Source organism: Phyllostomus discolor, chromosome 11 (assembly GCF_004126475.2).
Source record: "Phyllostomus discolor isolate MPI-MPIP mPhyDis1 chromosome 11, mPhyDis1.pri.v3, whole genome shotgun sequence".
Taxonomy (NCBI): Eukaryota; Metazoa; Chordata; class Mammalia; order Chiroptera; family Phyllostomidae; genus Phyllostomus; species Phyllostomus discolor.
Window position 1 is genome coordinate 46,847,531 of NC_040913.2, and position 16,203 is coordinate 46,863,733.

The 16,203-nt window shown below is 37.1% G+C and overlaps 1 protein-coding gene across 1 annotated transcript in view; it reads left to right on the plus strand.

Annotated features, from left to right (window-relative positions):
* COG3 (component of oligomeric golgi complex 3) overlaps positions 1–16,203 on the plus strand; it is an 88,884-nt gene that overhangs the window by 51,242 nt on the left and 21,439 nt on the right. Inside the window, exons 17-19 of the mRNA XM_028526402.2 lie at positions 5,080–5,200; positions 7,571–7,659; positions 7,765–7,899. Coding sequence (XP_028382203.1) covers positions 5,080–5,200; positions 7,571–7,659; positions 7,765–7,899 — 345 coding nt within the window. The remainder of the gene's footprint in view (positions 1–5,079; positions 5,201–7,570; positions 7,660–7,764; positions 7,900–16,203) is intronic.

A 16,203-nucleotide genomic window follows, 5' to 3' on the forward strand; every position in this document is an offset into this window, starting at 1 on the left:
ATAACATTTGTAGAAGACATGAAAAGGGTAGTAAAAGGTATCTCATACATGTTCAGTAATCATGAGTAGTTGGACTATATATAGAAACCCAAAGAACAAGAACAACTACTGTTACAACTAATATCATTAATAAGCAAATAATGACAAACAAAATGGATTCAGTGTTCAGTGTCTGTCAGTAGGTACACAGGCCTTGTCAACGTCTTGGGATGTCTACCTCTGATGTCAATAGCTTCTCATCCTCTAAGAGTCTTTGATGGCTGTTGTAGACAGTGGCAAGTGTCAGAGACAAGGGTAGAGGTCCATTTGTGCTTATGTGCCTGATCAGTTTTCCTCCGGTGAGATTGGAGAGTGTCTTTTATTTGATGGTCTTTTCAGAAAAAAATATCTAAAGTCTTTGTCTCCTGGGAGTTTGCTGTGAAAGGAAACAGTTACCAACTTGGCATTTTCTTTAAATGATTCTATCAGACTTTGGCAATAGCGTAAGATACCTTCTTTCAATAATGTCAGCTCATAAGTTCCTTCATCTAAGTTCAGTTTAAATGCACTATGATGCATAAAGGAATGTAAAAACCAAAAAATGAGTTTGCCAGGGAGCCAGGAAAAGAACCAAGCAGCCACTGTGGGCTTCCTGTAGTCCCAACTATTTATATTAGTCATTGTTTACCCTTATAATATACCCTAGAAACTTTTCATCAGTTATTTTACAATGTTTCTTACGCATTTTAACATAAAAAAACCAAATCCTTTGAGGTGTTCCAGGATCCCTTCTGGAATACCACGAAATTATTCCTACATATATTGAGATTTTAACCCTTAAAACCTCAGTTTCTAATGAAAAGTATGAAAAAAGCAATTTGAATTCTTTAGCTTGGTAGAGTTATGAGGACATTTTATAACCTCTGGAAGCATATTTCATAGACATCAATGTCAATTATTAACATGAATTTAATTTTGTAAAACTTAGGTAAAATGTCTGTTTTGCTTAAGTAAGCCAACAAACTAATTTTATTTACTAAGGATTAATCTTTGATCCTGTGAGTTTGAAAAGCATTTGAGTTAGTTTCTATATTTCTGAGAATTCTAAAATAATCCTTATAAGCACTTGCCTTTAAATTAATTTCAACAATACCATCCAGAGGTAGAAAATTATCTCACATTTATAACATACTTATATAGACATACATAGACACAAATAGAGAACAGTTGGATCCAGATTTTGTTTTGGAGAAATTTACAATTTGTAGCTGTCCTTGACAAGTTAAGATCCAAATGACCTTCCCCTTTTTAAAATAGGACAGATATTTTTAATATGTCAAAGTATTGGGTTGCTACCTAAACAACATCATAGGTTGATCCATTTACAGGGGAGCCTCAAAAATAACCAGAATTTATTTATTTTTATTTATTTTATTTTTTTATTATTTTTTAAAGATTTTATTTATCTATTTTTAGAGAGGGAAGGAAGAGAGAGAGAGAGAAACATCAATGTGTGGTTGCTGGGGGTCGTGGCCTGCAACCCAGGCATGTACCCTGACTGGGAATCGAACCTGCGACACTTTGGTTTGCAGCCCGAGCTCAATCCACTGAGCTACACCAGCCAAGGCTCAGAATTTATTTATAAAAAATTGTGTATTTTTACATGTTTAAACTTCAGTCACCTTCAAAGTACTCTCCATTTGATGCAGTACACCTATTGAAACATTTTTTTCCACTGCTCAAAACAGTTTTTGAACTCATTGATTTTGATGCCTTTTAGTGCTTTGGTTGCTTTAGTTTCACCTCTTCCACATTTCTCTTTGAGGACTTTTTTCATCCAGGGAAACAAAAAAGTCTCTCAGGGCTGGATTGGGTGAATAGGGAGGGTGGGGCACCGGGGTCATGCCGTTTTTGGTCAAAAACTGCTGAACACTCAACATAGTGTGGGCAAGTACACTCAGAAATCACCCATCATGCAATGGACAAACATGCTGAGAGTCTTCAAAAAAATTTTACTGAAGCCGGACACATCCTCTCACAACAATGCCAGCTGGTGCACTGTTGTAGGTAGACACATGAGCTTCTAACACTCAGCGAAGGAAGCTTGTAGTACAAGGGACCTGCCCTTCAGTTGATAATTCAGTTTTCTTTGGGTGCCCCCTCGTGTGTAAGTAAATCCTCTTTTTGAAGCTTTGAGAAACCAATTAAATATGCTTTTCATTCTTTGTTCCTTATTTTATAGCTGTTTTTTTTCTAATTGTGTGCACAAAAGTATCACAGGATTCTCATCTTGGTTATCTTAGCATTAACAGGAGGTTGACTGTTATGGGCCTTGGTGGTCTCAGAGACATGGTTTTCCTTGTTAATTTTGAGGTCTGTATTCTAGGAAAAGCCAGTCCTTGTGTACACATTTCCATATGAGCCAAATGCAGTTAATATCCTTGTAGGACTGCTCTATACTCTAGAGCAGTGATTTTCAACCAGTGTGCTGCAAGAATTTTTAAAACATGCAATTCCTGACTATTTAGTCAGAGGTACTGACCTGTCTTTCCTTAGATTGTCAAATAAAAAAAAATGAGAACAGCCAACACAACATTAGCCATCTGGTGTGAATGAATCAAAATTATACCTATTTTTTTGTCTGATTGGCAAAAAATGTATTTTTGTTGTGCTACAGAATTTTAGTAATTAGTTTATGTGTGCCATGAGATAAAAAAGGTTCAAAATCATTGCCTTAGAGGAAATTTTCCTCAGGCAAACTCACATAATTTCTTAGTCACCTAAGCATACCTGAGCAAGGTCCAGAGAAAGCTTACCAGATGCCACCACAACAGGGACTCTATCTTAGGCACAGGCCTCTTTCTCAGTTTCCTCTCAGGTTGAACCCGTTGCAGGGTGTCCTGCCCTTCTCCCCAGGGCTTCCATTGGCATCTCTGGGATAAACAACACAACTGCACCGGATGACTCCCGGTGCCCATCTCCACCACTCCAAATTTGGGGATCTGAACAACCATTGTCACCCTATTGGCTATTCAGGTTAGAGAAGCAAGTGCCCTTTCTCTTTTGGAACTAAAGGGAGTTCAGTCACTCATTTAACCAGGAAAGATTTTGTTCACATACTCAGCAATCCATGAAAAAGCTGAGATTACCCCTGGCTGGTGTGGCTCAGTGGATTAAGTGTTGACCTGTGAACCAAAGGGTTGCGGGTTTGATTCCCAGTCAGGTCACGTGCCTGAGTTGCTGCCCCAGTCCCCAGTAGGAGGCACGTGAGAAGCAACCACACATTGGTGTTTCTCTCCCTCTCTTTCTCCCTACCTTCTCCAATAAACAAACAAACAAACCAAACAAACAAAAATTAAATAGCTGAGATTAAAAGCAGTTACCCTTTTTTTCCCTTCTTTCCCTGGGTTATCTCAACCATTATCCACCTCGAATGGTTTCTAAGAACAGCTCAAATAAAGACATGGCCCACTTCTGGAAGCAAGGAAGCCCAGAATTCTGAGAAACTTACCCACGTTCAGCAACTGCAAAGTGGGGAGCTGGCGGGGCATGATGTACCCAGCACCGGGTCTAGGTCTGCAGGAAATCCTGGGTGGACTTCTTTGAAATCCTGTGGACTACATCAAGTAGATGTTGATGTAAAAATGTCCAAACTTGTAGGGAATTTTTATATGTGTTTATTTTAGCCAAACTGATGACATGTGCTGGGAAATAGATGTCAAATGCTTCCTCAATGTTTAAAAAAGTGACCCATGAAAATAATCACTCAATGTCTTAGAGGCTTTTTTAAGGCAAGAAATAGTTCTTACATATTTAAATTGAGCACCTAGTATATCAGTAAACTGAAATGATACCATTTGCTGAATTACAACAGCTTTAGTAAAGTGAATTGAATCTAAGTTATACTGTTTTGCCTATTGGAGTTGCTGGTTCTTTTAAAAGCAGAGTAAGTATTCAAAATGTGTAGCATTCCCTACTTATCTAATGCTTTGTGATCCAGAGTGCAAAGTTAGTTTCTATCAGCCACTTATATAGTGATTATGTGTTTATTTAGAAGATGCAGAGAGACCAGAGAGGAGTCACTTTGTTTCATAGCTCTTTTATTCTTTTCCTAATGTAGTATAATTTCATTAGAAATATTTTCAAGATGGAAGGAGCAAACAAACAGCTTTGTTCTTATTAATATACAGACTCTTCCAAAATGAGAGTTATGATTATTCACTGTTTGGGTCAGAGCTTTGAGAACTAATCTTAAATTACAAGACTTTTATGGATGGGTCATGAGAGGGAACAAGGAAATACAGACTCTCAGAGGTATAGGTGGCTAGTGTTGGTGGCAGGATGATCCAAAATAGTAAGCCTAAATAATTGCACATTTGGAGATTCCTTTTGTACTTTTATGTGAAGATGAATATTTCAGATATTCTGGATTTTGAAACCACTTTGACCAAATAGCTAAAACTGTGTTACTCAAGAGAAACTACAAAGGCACGAGAAGTCAGAATCATGCTCACATTTTGAATGTCTTTTACTTCCTTCTCTCTGCCTAATGTTAGGCTGCATTCTGTCTTCTGCTTTTGTACCAAGTTAAAGTAGATTTGCCTTCTCTTTCTGTGTTACTTTACAACCTTTTGTCTGATTTACTTTCTTGGATTTACTAAGGTGACAGTGTTAGTAAGAGTTTGAAGCAGGATTTTTCCAGATAATTCTAATCTGGATAATATGGGAAGAGTTCACAACAAAGGGGAGTGTTGGTGCCATAAAGTTATGTTAAGAGTAAAAAAGTTAGTTCAGGCATCATAAACTTAATGTTGATTAATAATGTATGTGTTAGCCCTGGCTGGCATAGCTCAGTGGATTGAGCGCGGACTGGGAACTAAAGTGTCCCGGGTTCGATTCCCAGCCAGGGTACATTCCTGGGTTGCAGGCCATAACCCCCAGCAACCGCACATTGATGTTTCTCTCTCTCTCTCTTTCTCTCTCCCTCCCTTACCTCCCTAAAAATAAATAAAATCTTAAAAAAAAAATAATGTATGTGTTCTATATGTTCATACATATGTTTAATCTTTGATAATATCCATTTTCTGTCTTACCATTTAGACTCAGATTGATGGACAACTTTTCTTAATAAAGCATCTTTTGATTCTTCGTGAACAAATTGCTCCATTTCACACTGAGTTCACCATTAAGGAAATTTCCCTGGACCTCAAGAAAACTAGAGGTACTTTATTGTCCTGGCTGGCACAGTTGGGTGTGTTGGACCTGTCCAAATGTGTCAGCACAGGTTACAGGTTTATTTTATGTTCATCTGCAATTTTTTTTTGCATGCTGTGCCTGCTAAGCATGCTACTTGTTCTTACTAAGCTGAGCTGTCAACATCCTATTATATCTAACTTGCTATATTTTCTTTATGAAAGGAGCTTTATCTGAGCATTTCACTTTGTAATATAGCATCACCTCTCTTAGACTCTGCCACATAGTACCATAACCAGTTAAAAAATGAAAAAATCAGCATACCAACTACTTACAGTGTCAGCTAGCTATGATGGTTTTAAACATTTAGCTTGTCAGTTCATGAAAATTTAGGAAGCCAGCTGGGTAAAAGGGGAAGAGTACTTACAGTCTGAAAAAGTCTGTCTGTGTTCCTGGCTTACCATTTCCTGGCTTACCATTTCCTGGCTCTTGTGTGATCTTGGATGGGTGTTATCAAGATCAGTTAAGAATGAAAATGTATGTTAAAGTGCTTTGTAAGCTTAAGGCGTTTCAGTGAATGTAAGTATTGTTATATTGGTGATTTAGGTGATCATGTAGATAGATAGTGTCTTTGAGTTGGTAATAGATGTAGGATCCTCTTGTGAAAGATACTTCATCTATCCGAATGATATGTCTCTCAAATAATAAGCAGTGATTTGAAAAGATCAAAGTAGTTATTTTCTAAGATACTGACCTTAAGCAGTGAAGAGTATACCACAAATACTCCTCATTTTTCTTAAGTATTTAACAAAATTATCTAAAACTTTATTTTTATTTAATCATTTTCAAGAGAATCAAATTCTAATGACTTAAGCCATTCATTTGTATAATGAATGAAACTATCTCATGTCTTGGGAGAATTGAGAAAATTCATAGTCACTCAAATTACATTTTTTGTATTCTGTGGTTTAGTGAAACTCCAAATAGAGGATTTTCAGGGGGTAGTATGTTGTTTCCTAATGACTGTGCCTATAAAATTAGTAGACTTGATGTAACTTAACCTGAGAGCCAGCATGATCTCATCATGAGTCATATAAAAACACTTTGCTCTTCTTTTCCTAATGCTCTCTTCTTTCCACCACAGAGAATGCATTTTGGTTCTGTTGGAATTTGGATAGTAAGCTTATGTGTTATTCATATACTTAGTGATTTTTTTTTAACAGCAGCCAGATTTCCTGGCTTTTGACCTGAGAGAATGCATAATTTCTTTTAGAGTTCATTCCCATCAGAGGCTTCTCTCTCTTAACCATTCTAGTTGATATTCTTCTTTCTTTTCGTGTGGAATGTGGGACTAGTCAGTCTTACCCTTGAAGAATGCCAGGCGCTGTTAGTCCTTTATTTTAGTGATGGGATAAAGCAGGGCTGATCAACTTTCTTTCATTTTTTAAAAGTTCGTAATTTATTGCTGTTAGGTTCTAGTATAGATCCACTGAAGTGTGAGAAAATGAAATACCTTAAAATTTTGGCAAATATTGGTTTAAAGTATATTTCCCTAAAACATTATCCTCTGTAATCCTACCATATGCTGACTTCATTCTGTATTTAGTAGACACTCTTTCAGGTATCTTGTAGAGAAGAGAACAAAAACAAAGAGCCATTTGCTAAAGCCTTACTCTGAACACTGAATCTGATAGTGGGGTTCTTTTTGAGTAAGATCACAGTCTGGGCAGTAAGTACTCTTGTGGTAAAACCAGGGTTGAAAGCTTTGCATGCTTTGTTTTCTCCAGTCGGGCAAGGCAAATCAAAGTGAAGAAATGGGCTTTTGTGACTATCCATAATAATACTTGCTGTCTTAACTTTTAAGTTCTAACCTCTCATGACTAATGTTATATCTTATTGCATTTGAACATCAATGAGACCTCAATTAATAACTTACATAGATTCTAGTTAGTCTGGAGGTTAAGGGGTAAATATGTCCTTTTGGTGTTTTCTTTCTGGCTGACACATTAGTTTATACACTCTGCTTTAAATGAATAAATTTCTGTGCCAGTTGGGATCTTAACAAAAGAAACTGGGTAAGTATATGAATATTAAAAAACTACTTAGCAAAAAAGTAAAACTATGAAATTTTAAGGTATCAATTATTATTTATCATTTTTTTCTATAAGTGAATAATTACATTTATTAGTCACTTTGCAGTTCTTGCTTTTAGAAAATAATGGGTGCTGTGGCCCTCTTGGCATAGATCTCACTGTCCTCATGGAGATGAGTTGGTGAAATGAAACTGTTCTTGTTTTGCGGTAATAGAAAATTAGTGTATGTTAACGCACTGAAATAGTGACTCAGCTTTTCTGTTGCAACTGTCCATTTTTACTGGATAAGTAATTTTGTTCCACAGATGCAGCATTTAAAATCCTGAACCCTATGACTGTTCCAAGATTTTTTAGGCTGAATAGCAACAATGCCTTGATAGAGTTCTTGTTGGAGGTGAGAAGGAATCCTTTCATTGGTGGTGGGAGGTAAATGATATTCTATACATGTCTGGTAATTGTTATGCATGTAAAAACAGGGAGAAATTGTCATCTTTTTTAGGGTACTCCTGAGATAAGAGAACATTTTCTTGACTCCAAAAAAGATGTGGACCGTCATCTGAAATCGGCCTGTGAGCAGTTCATTCAGCAGCAGACCAAGCAGTTTGTAGAGCAGCTGGAGGAGTTCATAACAAAGGTACAGACCTTGGTGTATATTCGGTAAAGTGATTTTGAATTTTTCTGTAGATTTACTTTTCAGTTAATTACGGTCTTGTGAAAACTCTGGCAGAACCCTGGCCAAGTGGCTCAATTGGTTGGAGCATTGTCACATACAACAAAGTGTTGTGTGCATATGGTAGGCAACTGATTGATGTTTCTCACTCATATGAATGTCTCTCTCTCTCTCATTCTCTCTCAAATTAATACAAACATATCTTCTAGTGAGGATTTAAAAAAAAAGACAAAAACTTGCCCTGACTGTTGTGGCTCAGTGGGTTGGGTGTCATCCTACAAACCTAAAAGGTCACTGGTTTGATTCCTAGTCAGGGCACATGCCTACATTGCGGGCCTGCCCTTCAGCTGGGGGCATTCAAGAGGCAACCATTCGGTGTTTCTCTTGTACACCAATGTTTCTCTCCTTCCATTCTCCTTTATCTAAAAAATTAAGTAAATAAAAATCTTGAAAAAGTAAAAAAACGTAACAACCCTGACAGAAAGAGATAAGCCCAAGCCTTAATGATTTCGTGTAAGAAATCAACTTGTTTCTTCTTTATGGGAGCTTTTTGTTTGGAACTTTTAGGTAAAAATTGCTTGTCGAGCATTTAGTTTTTAAGAGGAGGAATGCTAAAACAGTAAGTAAAGCTAGTTATAGCAGTCCTCTGGTCACCTATGTTCTGTTTGCTCATGTGGTGAGTATTTGCCTATGGTCTGGGACTCACTTTTCTTGGATCAGGACCTGCTGGTCACAGTCCTGCTTATCAGGGCTAATTACTTAAATTGGCGAAGTATCTCTTCCTTTTTGTTTTACATGGTACTGGTATTTCTCCCTTCCATTTGCATGGATAATTAAAAATTGAAGATTTTATATCATTGCATTGGTAATCACCAGATAGATTAGTTTTTACTCATCTATCTCTGCCTCCTAGCTAAAATCTATTAACTAATACTAGCAATAGAAAATACAGATCATGGCCCTGGCTGGTGTGGCTCAGTGGACTGAGCAGCAGCCTGCAAACCAGAGGGTTGCCAGTTCGATTCCCAGTCAGGCCACATGCCTGGGTTTTGGACCAAGTCTCCAGTAGGAGGTGTGTGAGAGGCAACCACACATTGATGTTTCCATTCCTCACTTTCTCCCTCCCTTCCCCACTATCTAAAAATAAATAAGTAAAATCTTTAAAAAAAAACAAGAAAAATACAGATCATGGTTATTTTGACTTTCCTTTTTCAAACTAATCATTAAAAAAAATTTACATGTTGTTAAGGACTTTTCTCATAAGGATGTTTAAAAAGTCTTGAAATTAACTTTAATTTATTAAACCTGTACTGCTTGTCCAGTTTTGTATTAGAATACATTTTCAAAAGATTAGGCATATCACAGACCTTTCTCTCAAATGTACTTATTTAAGTCTTAACTGGGGAGATAAGCAAATTGTTCATTTGTAACTTGTTGCTGGGTCCAACAATACTAAATCCAGAAGCTTGTGATGAAAGTGGGATATACCAGTTTTAAAAATAATAAAATACCATAAAAGCAAGTGCAGAAAGGTTATTGGATTGTATTAATTGTTTAGTGGATCTTAGCCTACTCATGTCAAATATTTGGAGTGTGTTTGTATGTTTTTTTCCTACTACAGAAATTTTAAAAGAGGGTGGTAGAAATGTTTTCTCCCAGATTTTAATTAAAAAAATGGTATAAATATTGATACTTTGTAATTTTTATTACTCAGTTATCATAGTTTTTACTCATGAAAAACCAGCTTGTAGATTATAGTATGCAGAGGGTGGAAGAAAAGTAGATTTACAGTTGTTCATAGGGAAAATAATACAATAATAAATAATAATACAATAATAACCTCTGTGTTTTGTATACTTACAACTATAAGCCTACTTTTGCCCCACTCTGTATTTTTGGGAGAGCATCCACATTAACATTGGTGGGACATATTGTAGAATGCATATTTTGCAGTAACAGAGCAGCAAAGTGAAACTTCCTATAAAAACAAGTCGATAATGAAATCTAGGATTAAAGGGTTTTTCTAGAAAAGCACAGTTTCCTTAAAAATCAAGAGAATGAAAATTTACTGATATAGTTGTCCAAGCTGACCTTAGTATAAGTAGATAAATCTGGTAGAATGGTACAGTTGTGCATTTTGGAACACTGGACACTATGAACATTTTTTAAAAATTAGAGGCATATATAAGAAAGCCTTCTTATATGTAATTAAATAACATGAACATGCTACATGTCTCTAGTGGGCACCTATGTAGAGCTAAGCTGTTCATACATCTCTCTTATTCTCCCCTCACTGTGGGATTGGTGAGGGAAGGGCCTTCCTCTAATCAACATTGAGAAATCAGTTGCCTCATTTTTACGTTTTCAACCCTGGTCCTTCACTACTTCTCATTGAGTTTGCAGTCAATGTATTTAGTAGAGGACTGAGCATCCCTTTTATTTATGGAGCCTAGAGTGAGTCAGAGACAAAGATGTATACTGTGCCCACACATGCACAAGCACATGATGTAATCACTAGAGTTTATAGAGATATATGTGATCATTTAAGACAGGCTCCTCAGAATTTGTGGACCAAACATTTTCATTTTTTCCTGGTGAATGTTACTACCATTCTGAATAGCAGAGACAGAATAAAGGATTTAAAAACTTTAAAATGATTTTTTAAAAGTAAATCTGCAAGTGCAGAATCTTGTGCCTCTTATTATAGATGGCATTTTATAAGGCAAACAGTGCTTATACCTTGATAGATGATTGTAAGAAAAACAGCCCCCGTTGATACAGAAAAAAACAGTATTTCATCTTTCATTTACATGTATGCTTGTAGGTCTCAGTATTTACCATTTGGATGTAAGTCTCATCAACAAAATGTCCTCAGCTTGTTTCTAAGTTTGGACTGATTTGATAAATATAAATGGGTTTGCATAGTAAAACAAACTGTGTGAGTATGTAGAGAACATTCTTAGGTTGTCAGAACTCTTGTTTTGAGCCTAAAGACCCAGGGTTTGATTCTGATCCCCTGTCTCATGTTGTAAATCATCTCGTTTGTTTATTATGACGCTCCTTCTTTGGGTTCTTCTTGTTGAAATGCTTCCTTTTCATTAATTCCCATTACATCCTTGGCACCTGGAGTAAAGTACAACAACTTCATTTCAAAGATTGAGAACCTAAAGTTTTGCAGAGTGACCTAGCATACATGAGATAAACATTTCTACATCTTAATATGAGGTCTGTTAGAAAGTATCCAGCCATGTAATATGAAAAATACAGACATTTATTGAAGATACAAGAAACATTGTACATAGGACAATGACACCTCAGTACCCTTCAAAGTAGGCACTTTGGGACCTCCCACAGTTCTGCCAGCATTTCTTCCACTTTTCAAAAACACTCCGCAAAATCCTTGTTGGATTTGCCATCAGCTGTCCCATCATATTTTCCTGTATCTCATTGTCGGTCTGAAATCTCTTCCATTTCAAGATGATTTTAGTTTTGGGAAAAGCCAGAAGTCACAGAGTGCCAAATCTGGTTCATTGGTAGCAGTTTGAATCAAGTCATTAGCAACTGCACTACGATGTTCCTTTTACTCTGGTAGCAGAAACCACAGAACAGATTTTGCCATGACACATTTCAAGCCAAGATCCTGTTTCAAAATCTTAGACACAGTAGTTTTTGGAATCCCCAGATCAGCTTCTGGTTCTCACACTATCAGTTGGCGATCTTCATTGATTGTGGCCTGCACATGTTCAGTATTCTCAGATGTTCTGCTTGTTGCAGGCCTTCTAGAACATGGATCACTTTCAACAGATTCTTGACCATCTTTGAAGCTTTTGTGTCACACTTTTATTTGTACTTCACTCATTGTGTTGTCCCCGAAAGCCTTCTGAATCATTGAATAGTTTCCGTGGAGGAATGGTCGAGCTTTACCCAAAATTTGATGCAGATTTGTTGCTTTCCTCGCTCAGTTGTTTTTTATCCATGTCTTATTTTTATTCTGAAATGTAAAGCTCTTCTGAATTAAAGTACAGTTGACATACAATATTGTATTAGTTTCAGGTTTAGAACATAATGAGATTTCACATTTATATACCTTACAAAGTGATCACCACAAAAAGTCCACTATCCATCTGTCACCATACGAAGTTATTGTAATACTGATATTATTAATATTCCCTATGTTGTACTTTACATCCTCATGACTTATTTATAAGTTTGCACCTCCTAATCCCCTTAGCCTTTTTGCCCAACCCCCCACTGCCCAACCCTCTGGCAGTTAGCGGTTTTTCTGTATCTATGGGTCAGTTTGTTTTGTTTGTTTATTTTAGTTTCTTAGATTCCACCCCTAAGTGAAATGATACAGTATTTGTCTTTGTCTGACTTAGTTTCACTTAGCATAATACCCTCTAGGTCTATCCATGTTGTTGCAAATGGCAAGATCCTTTCCTTTTTGGCTGTGAAATATTCCAGTGTGTTGTATGCATGTGTACACACACATCCACGTCTTTATCCATTCATCTAGTGATGAGCACCTGGGTTGCTTCAGTAACTTGGCTATTGTAAATAATGCTGCAGTTAACATAGAGGTGCATATATCTTTTTGAATTGTTCCACTTCTGGGGGCTTACCTGAAGAAAACAATTGCTGGGTCCTTCTTTGTCTCTCGTTATATAGCCTTTGTTTTAAAGTCTTTTTGTCTGATGTAAGTATTGCTATCCCAGATTCTCTTTTTTTTTTTTTCATTTCCGTTTGCATGAAATATCTTTTCCATTTATTTGTTTCCAGTCTCTGTGTGTCTTTCAATCTGGAGTCTCATGTAGACAGTATATGTAGGGGTCATTTTTTTTAAAACCATTTAGTCATCCTGTTTTTGCAGTGGAGTACTTAGTCAACTTCAATTGAAGTAATTATTGATAGGTATGTGCTTATTGCCATTTTAATTGTTTTCATACTACATTAAAAGTGGTTGGTCTACTATCTTTACTATGTGTTTGCCTTTACCAGTGACATATTTTTTCATCTTATTTCTAGTTTTGGCCTTTTCCACTTAAAGAATTCCTTTTAACATTTTTTGTAATGCTGGTTTAGTGGTGATGAACTCCTTTAACTGTTGCTTGTCTAAGAAAATCGATCTCTCCTTCAATTCTGAATGATAACCTTGCTGGGTAGAGTATTCTTGGTTGTAATTTTTTTTTTCTTTCATCATGTTGAATATATCATGCCACTCCTCTCTGGCCTGCAAAGTTTCTGTTGAAAAGTCAGCTCATAGTCTTATGGGAATACCCTTGTATGTGACTTGTTGTTTTTCTCTTGCTGCTTTAAGATTCTCTTTTTATCTTTAACTTTCAACAACTTAATTATAATGTGTCTTGGTGTGGGTTTCTTTGGGTTCATCTTGTTTGGGACTCTGTGTTTCTTGGATTTGTATGTCTATTTCCTTTGCCAAGTTAGGAAAGTTTTCAGCCATTATTCCTTCAAATAAGTTTTCTGTCCATTTCTCTCCTCCTTCTGGGACCCCTGTGATTCTAATGTTAGTACGCTTGATGTTGTCCCGTAGGTCCCTTATGCTGTCTTCGTTCTTTTTGATTCTTTTTCTTTCTGATCTTCCAGTTAGGTGACTTCCACTATCCTGTTTTCCTGATTACTGATCCATTCTTCTTTGTCATCTGATTTGCTGTTGATTCCCTGCAGTGATTTTTTCATTTCAACTGTTAAATGTTCTTCAGTTGTGTTATGTCCTTTCTTAGAATTTTTTAGGTCTTTATTCAAGTTGCTGAAGTTCCAACTGAGTTTTATCGTTTGTCTGCACAGTTGAATGAGCATCTTCATGGCCGATACTTTGAACTCTTCATCTAGTAGACAGCTTACCTCAGTTTCATTTAGTTCTTTTTCTGGGTTTTTGTCCTGTTTTTATATTTGGAACATACTCTTTTCTATCTTCATTTTGCCTGTTTGTTTCTGTGTATTCTATTAGGTAGGTAAGCTAAATCTCTTGGTCTTGAAATAGTGGCCTTATTTTCCTGTGGGACCCTTATTTCTCTGTCCCCCTTGTCACCAAAGCCAGGTGGTCTATAGGGTAGATTGGTATAGCCTCCTGTGGCTGGGCCATAACTTCTTCTATGGACACACCAGCAGTCAAAGCTGGTATCTAGCCTTCTAGCTGTGAGGCCTGGCCATAACTGTTGCAGGCTCGCTGGAATGCAGGGCAAGGCTTTGATGTGGCTGGCTGCAAACCCCACCCCCACTATTGCAGACACAGTGCTGTGTGCTGGTGCTGAGTGATGCCGCTCACTGGGTGTGGCAGGGAAGGAGGTGCTTTGGAGGGGTGCTACTGTGAGTAGGTCCTCAGGGAAATGCCAGAGTGGGGCGAACAGTGTTAGGAAGGTTAATGGATGGTGTCAGACCAGCCAGGTTAAAGGAAGGGGGAAAATGGTACCCACCAGCACCTGTGGCACGAGCAAGTTTCAACAGATCTCTGTCCCTCCAGCACACACCATAAAATCAGTAAATGTATCACCTTTATGAATGACCTAGCTGCTTTTCAAACTGGTCCCTCTGTGCCAGAACTCGGAAAGAGAGCAACCTGGGTTTCCTATAGCCCTTTGGCTCTCCCAGATGTATGCCTTGGTGGTTTTCAAAGACAGATGTTATGAGGGCTCCTCTTCCTGGTTCAGGTCCACCAGGTAGGGTTCAGACCCTTTGCTCTTCAGGGATGACCTCTGTGGGTGTGATAACCCCCCCTACTTGTGAGTCACTGCATGAGGAGTAGGGAGTAGGGTAGACACTAACTAGGCTTTGGCTCTGCTCTTCCTACCCTTTTCATTGTGGCTTTTATTTTATATCTGTAGCTGGAGAAAATCTATTTTACTAGTCTTCAGATGGTTCTTGGAGATGGCTGTTCTGTATGTAGTTGCAATTTCGGTGTTGATGAGAGGAAGTGAGCTTTGGATCTTCTTACTTTGCTATCTTGAACTTGAAGCCAGGGACCTTGCTTTTGAATGCCAATTTAGCTCGTCCATGAAAACTTGTTCCGTGGTGTTGGGGCACTGCCCCTGTAAGAAACATGCCTCTGGACAGGATCACCTGAGTCACTGTCCCCACTCCTGTGAGTGCATTTTGCCCTCTTAATCATTTTGGATGCGACAGCTACAGAGTATATATGCTAAAGCAACAGTGTCTGCTACCCCACTGACTAGGACAGTAAAGTCATCATTGTTCACACATGTGTATTCTAGTCCACTCTCCTTGGCTGCCAGGTTATACTGATGTTGCTTAAACCATTCTTGTTATATGAAGAATGGCTGAAATTTTTCTGGACAGACTTTGTATGTCTAGTGTAAACATCCTGATTTGGGGGTAAAATTCATGAAATTTCTTGGGAAAAGTACAGTAAGTTCTAGAAGAACATACATGCTCTTTTGCCTCATTTCCTATTCCTTGGAAAATAATTTTTTCTCTAAGTATTTGGCCCTAGGGAATGTAATATTGTTCTAAGTATTGGGGGTAGAGGTTCATACAAAAACATTTGGGTCAGATTATTTTTTCTCAGACTCACAAACAGTTGGTACTTTTTTAGTGTTCTAGAATTTTATCATATCGAATATTGCTTAAAAGAAACTAAGTAGGACTCAGACTGGTTGTGGGTATTGCAGAAATCAGTTTATGCTAAAAACCCAGATTTGTGTTTAGCAATACTAATTTTTCAAGCAATTTGCTGAAGTATTGCAAGTTTATTCTTAATATTCCTTCTCTAGTGTTTTTAATTTCCTCGGCAAGATTATAAATTAAAATGTTTTTTCTTGGTGTGGTATGTTCAATGGAATTTGACCTATAAACTTAATTTCTGTTCTCAAGGAGTTAATAACCTGATGAGAAATCAGGGTAGAAAATATGTAAGCATTAAGATGTCTACAGCAGTGCCATTGTGAAACAACAGGCCTGTGTTCATCCTGTAGGGTTTTTTTTTTAAAAAGATGGTGCTAGTGGGGGAAAAGTTTTAAAGAAAATATTCTTTGAGGTTTAATGTAAAAATAAGTACATTAACTAGATAGTAAATAGAGATGCCTATACATGTTTGTATTTGTTTTTAATATACAAATGATTTACAAAGTCATTATGAAATTGGTTAAATTCTGGAATAATCAGTGCAATAACAGGCAGCCATTACTGTTAAAAGATAACTGTTGGATACAGAAAAATGTCTAGAATTTATATTTAAATAGGGAAAAAGTTTTCAGAGCACTGTGTTTCTATTTTGTAAGTGTAGACAGATCA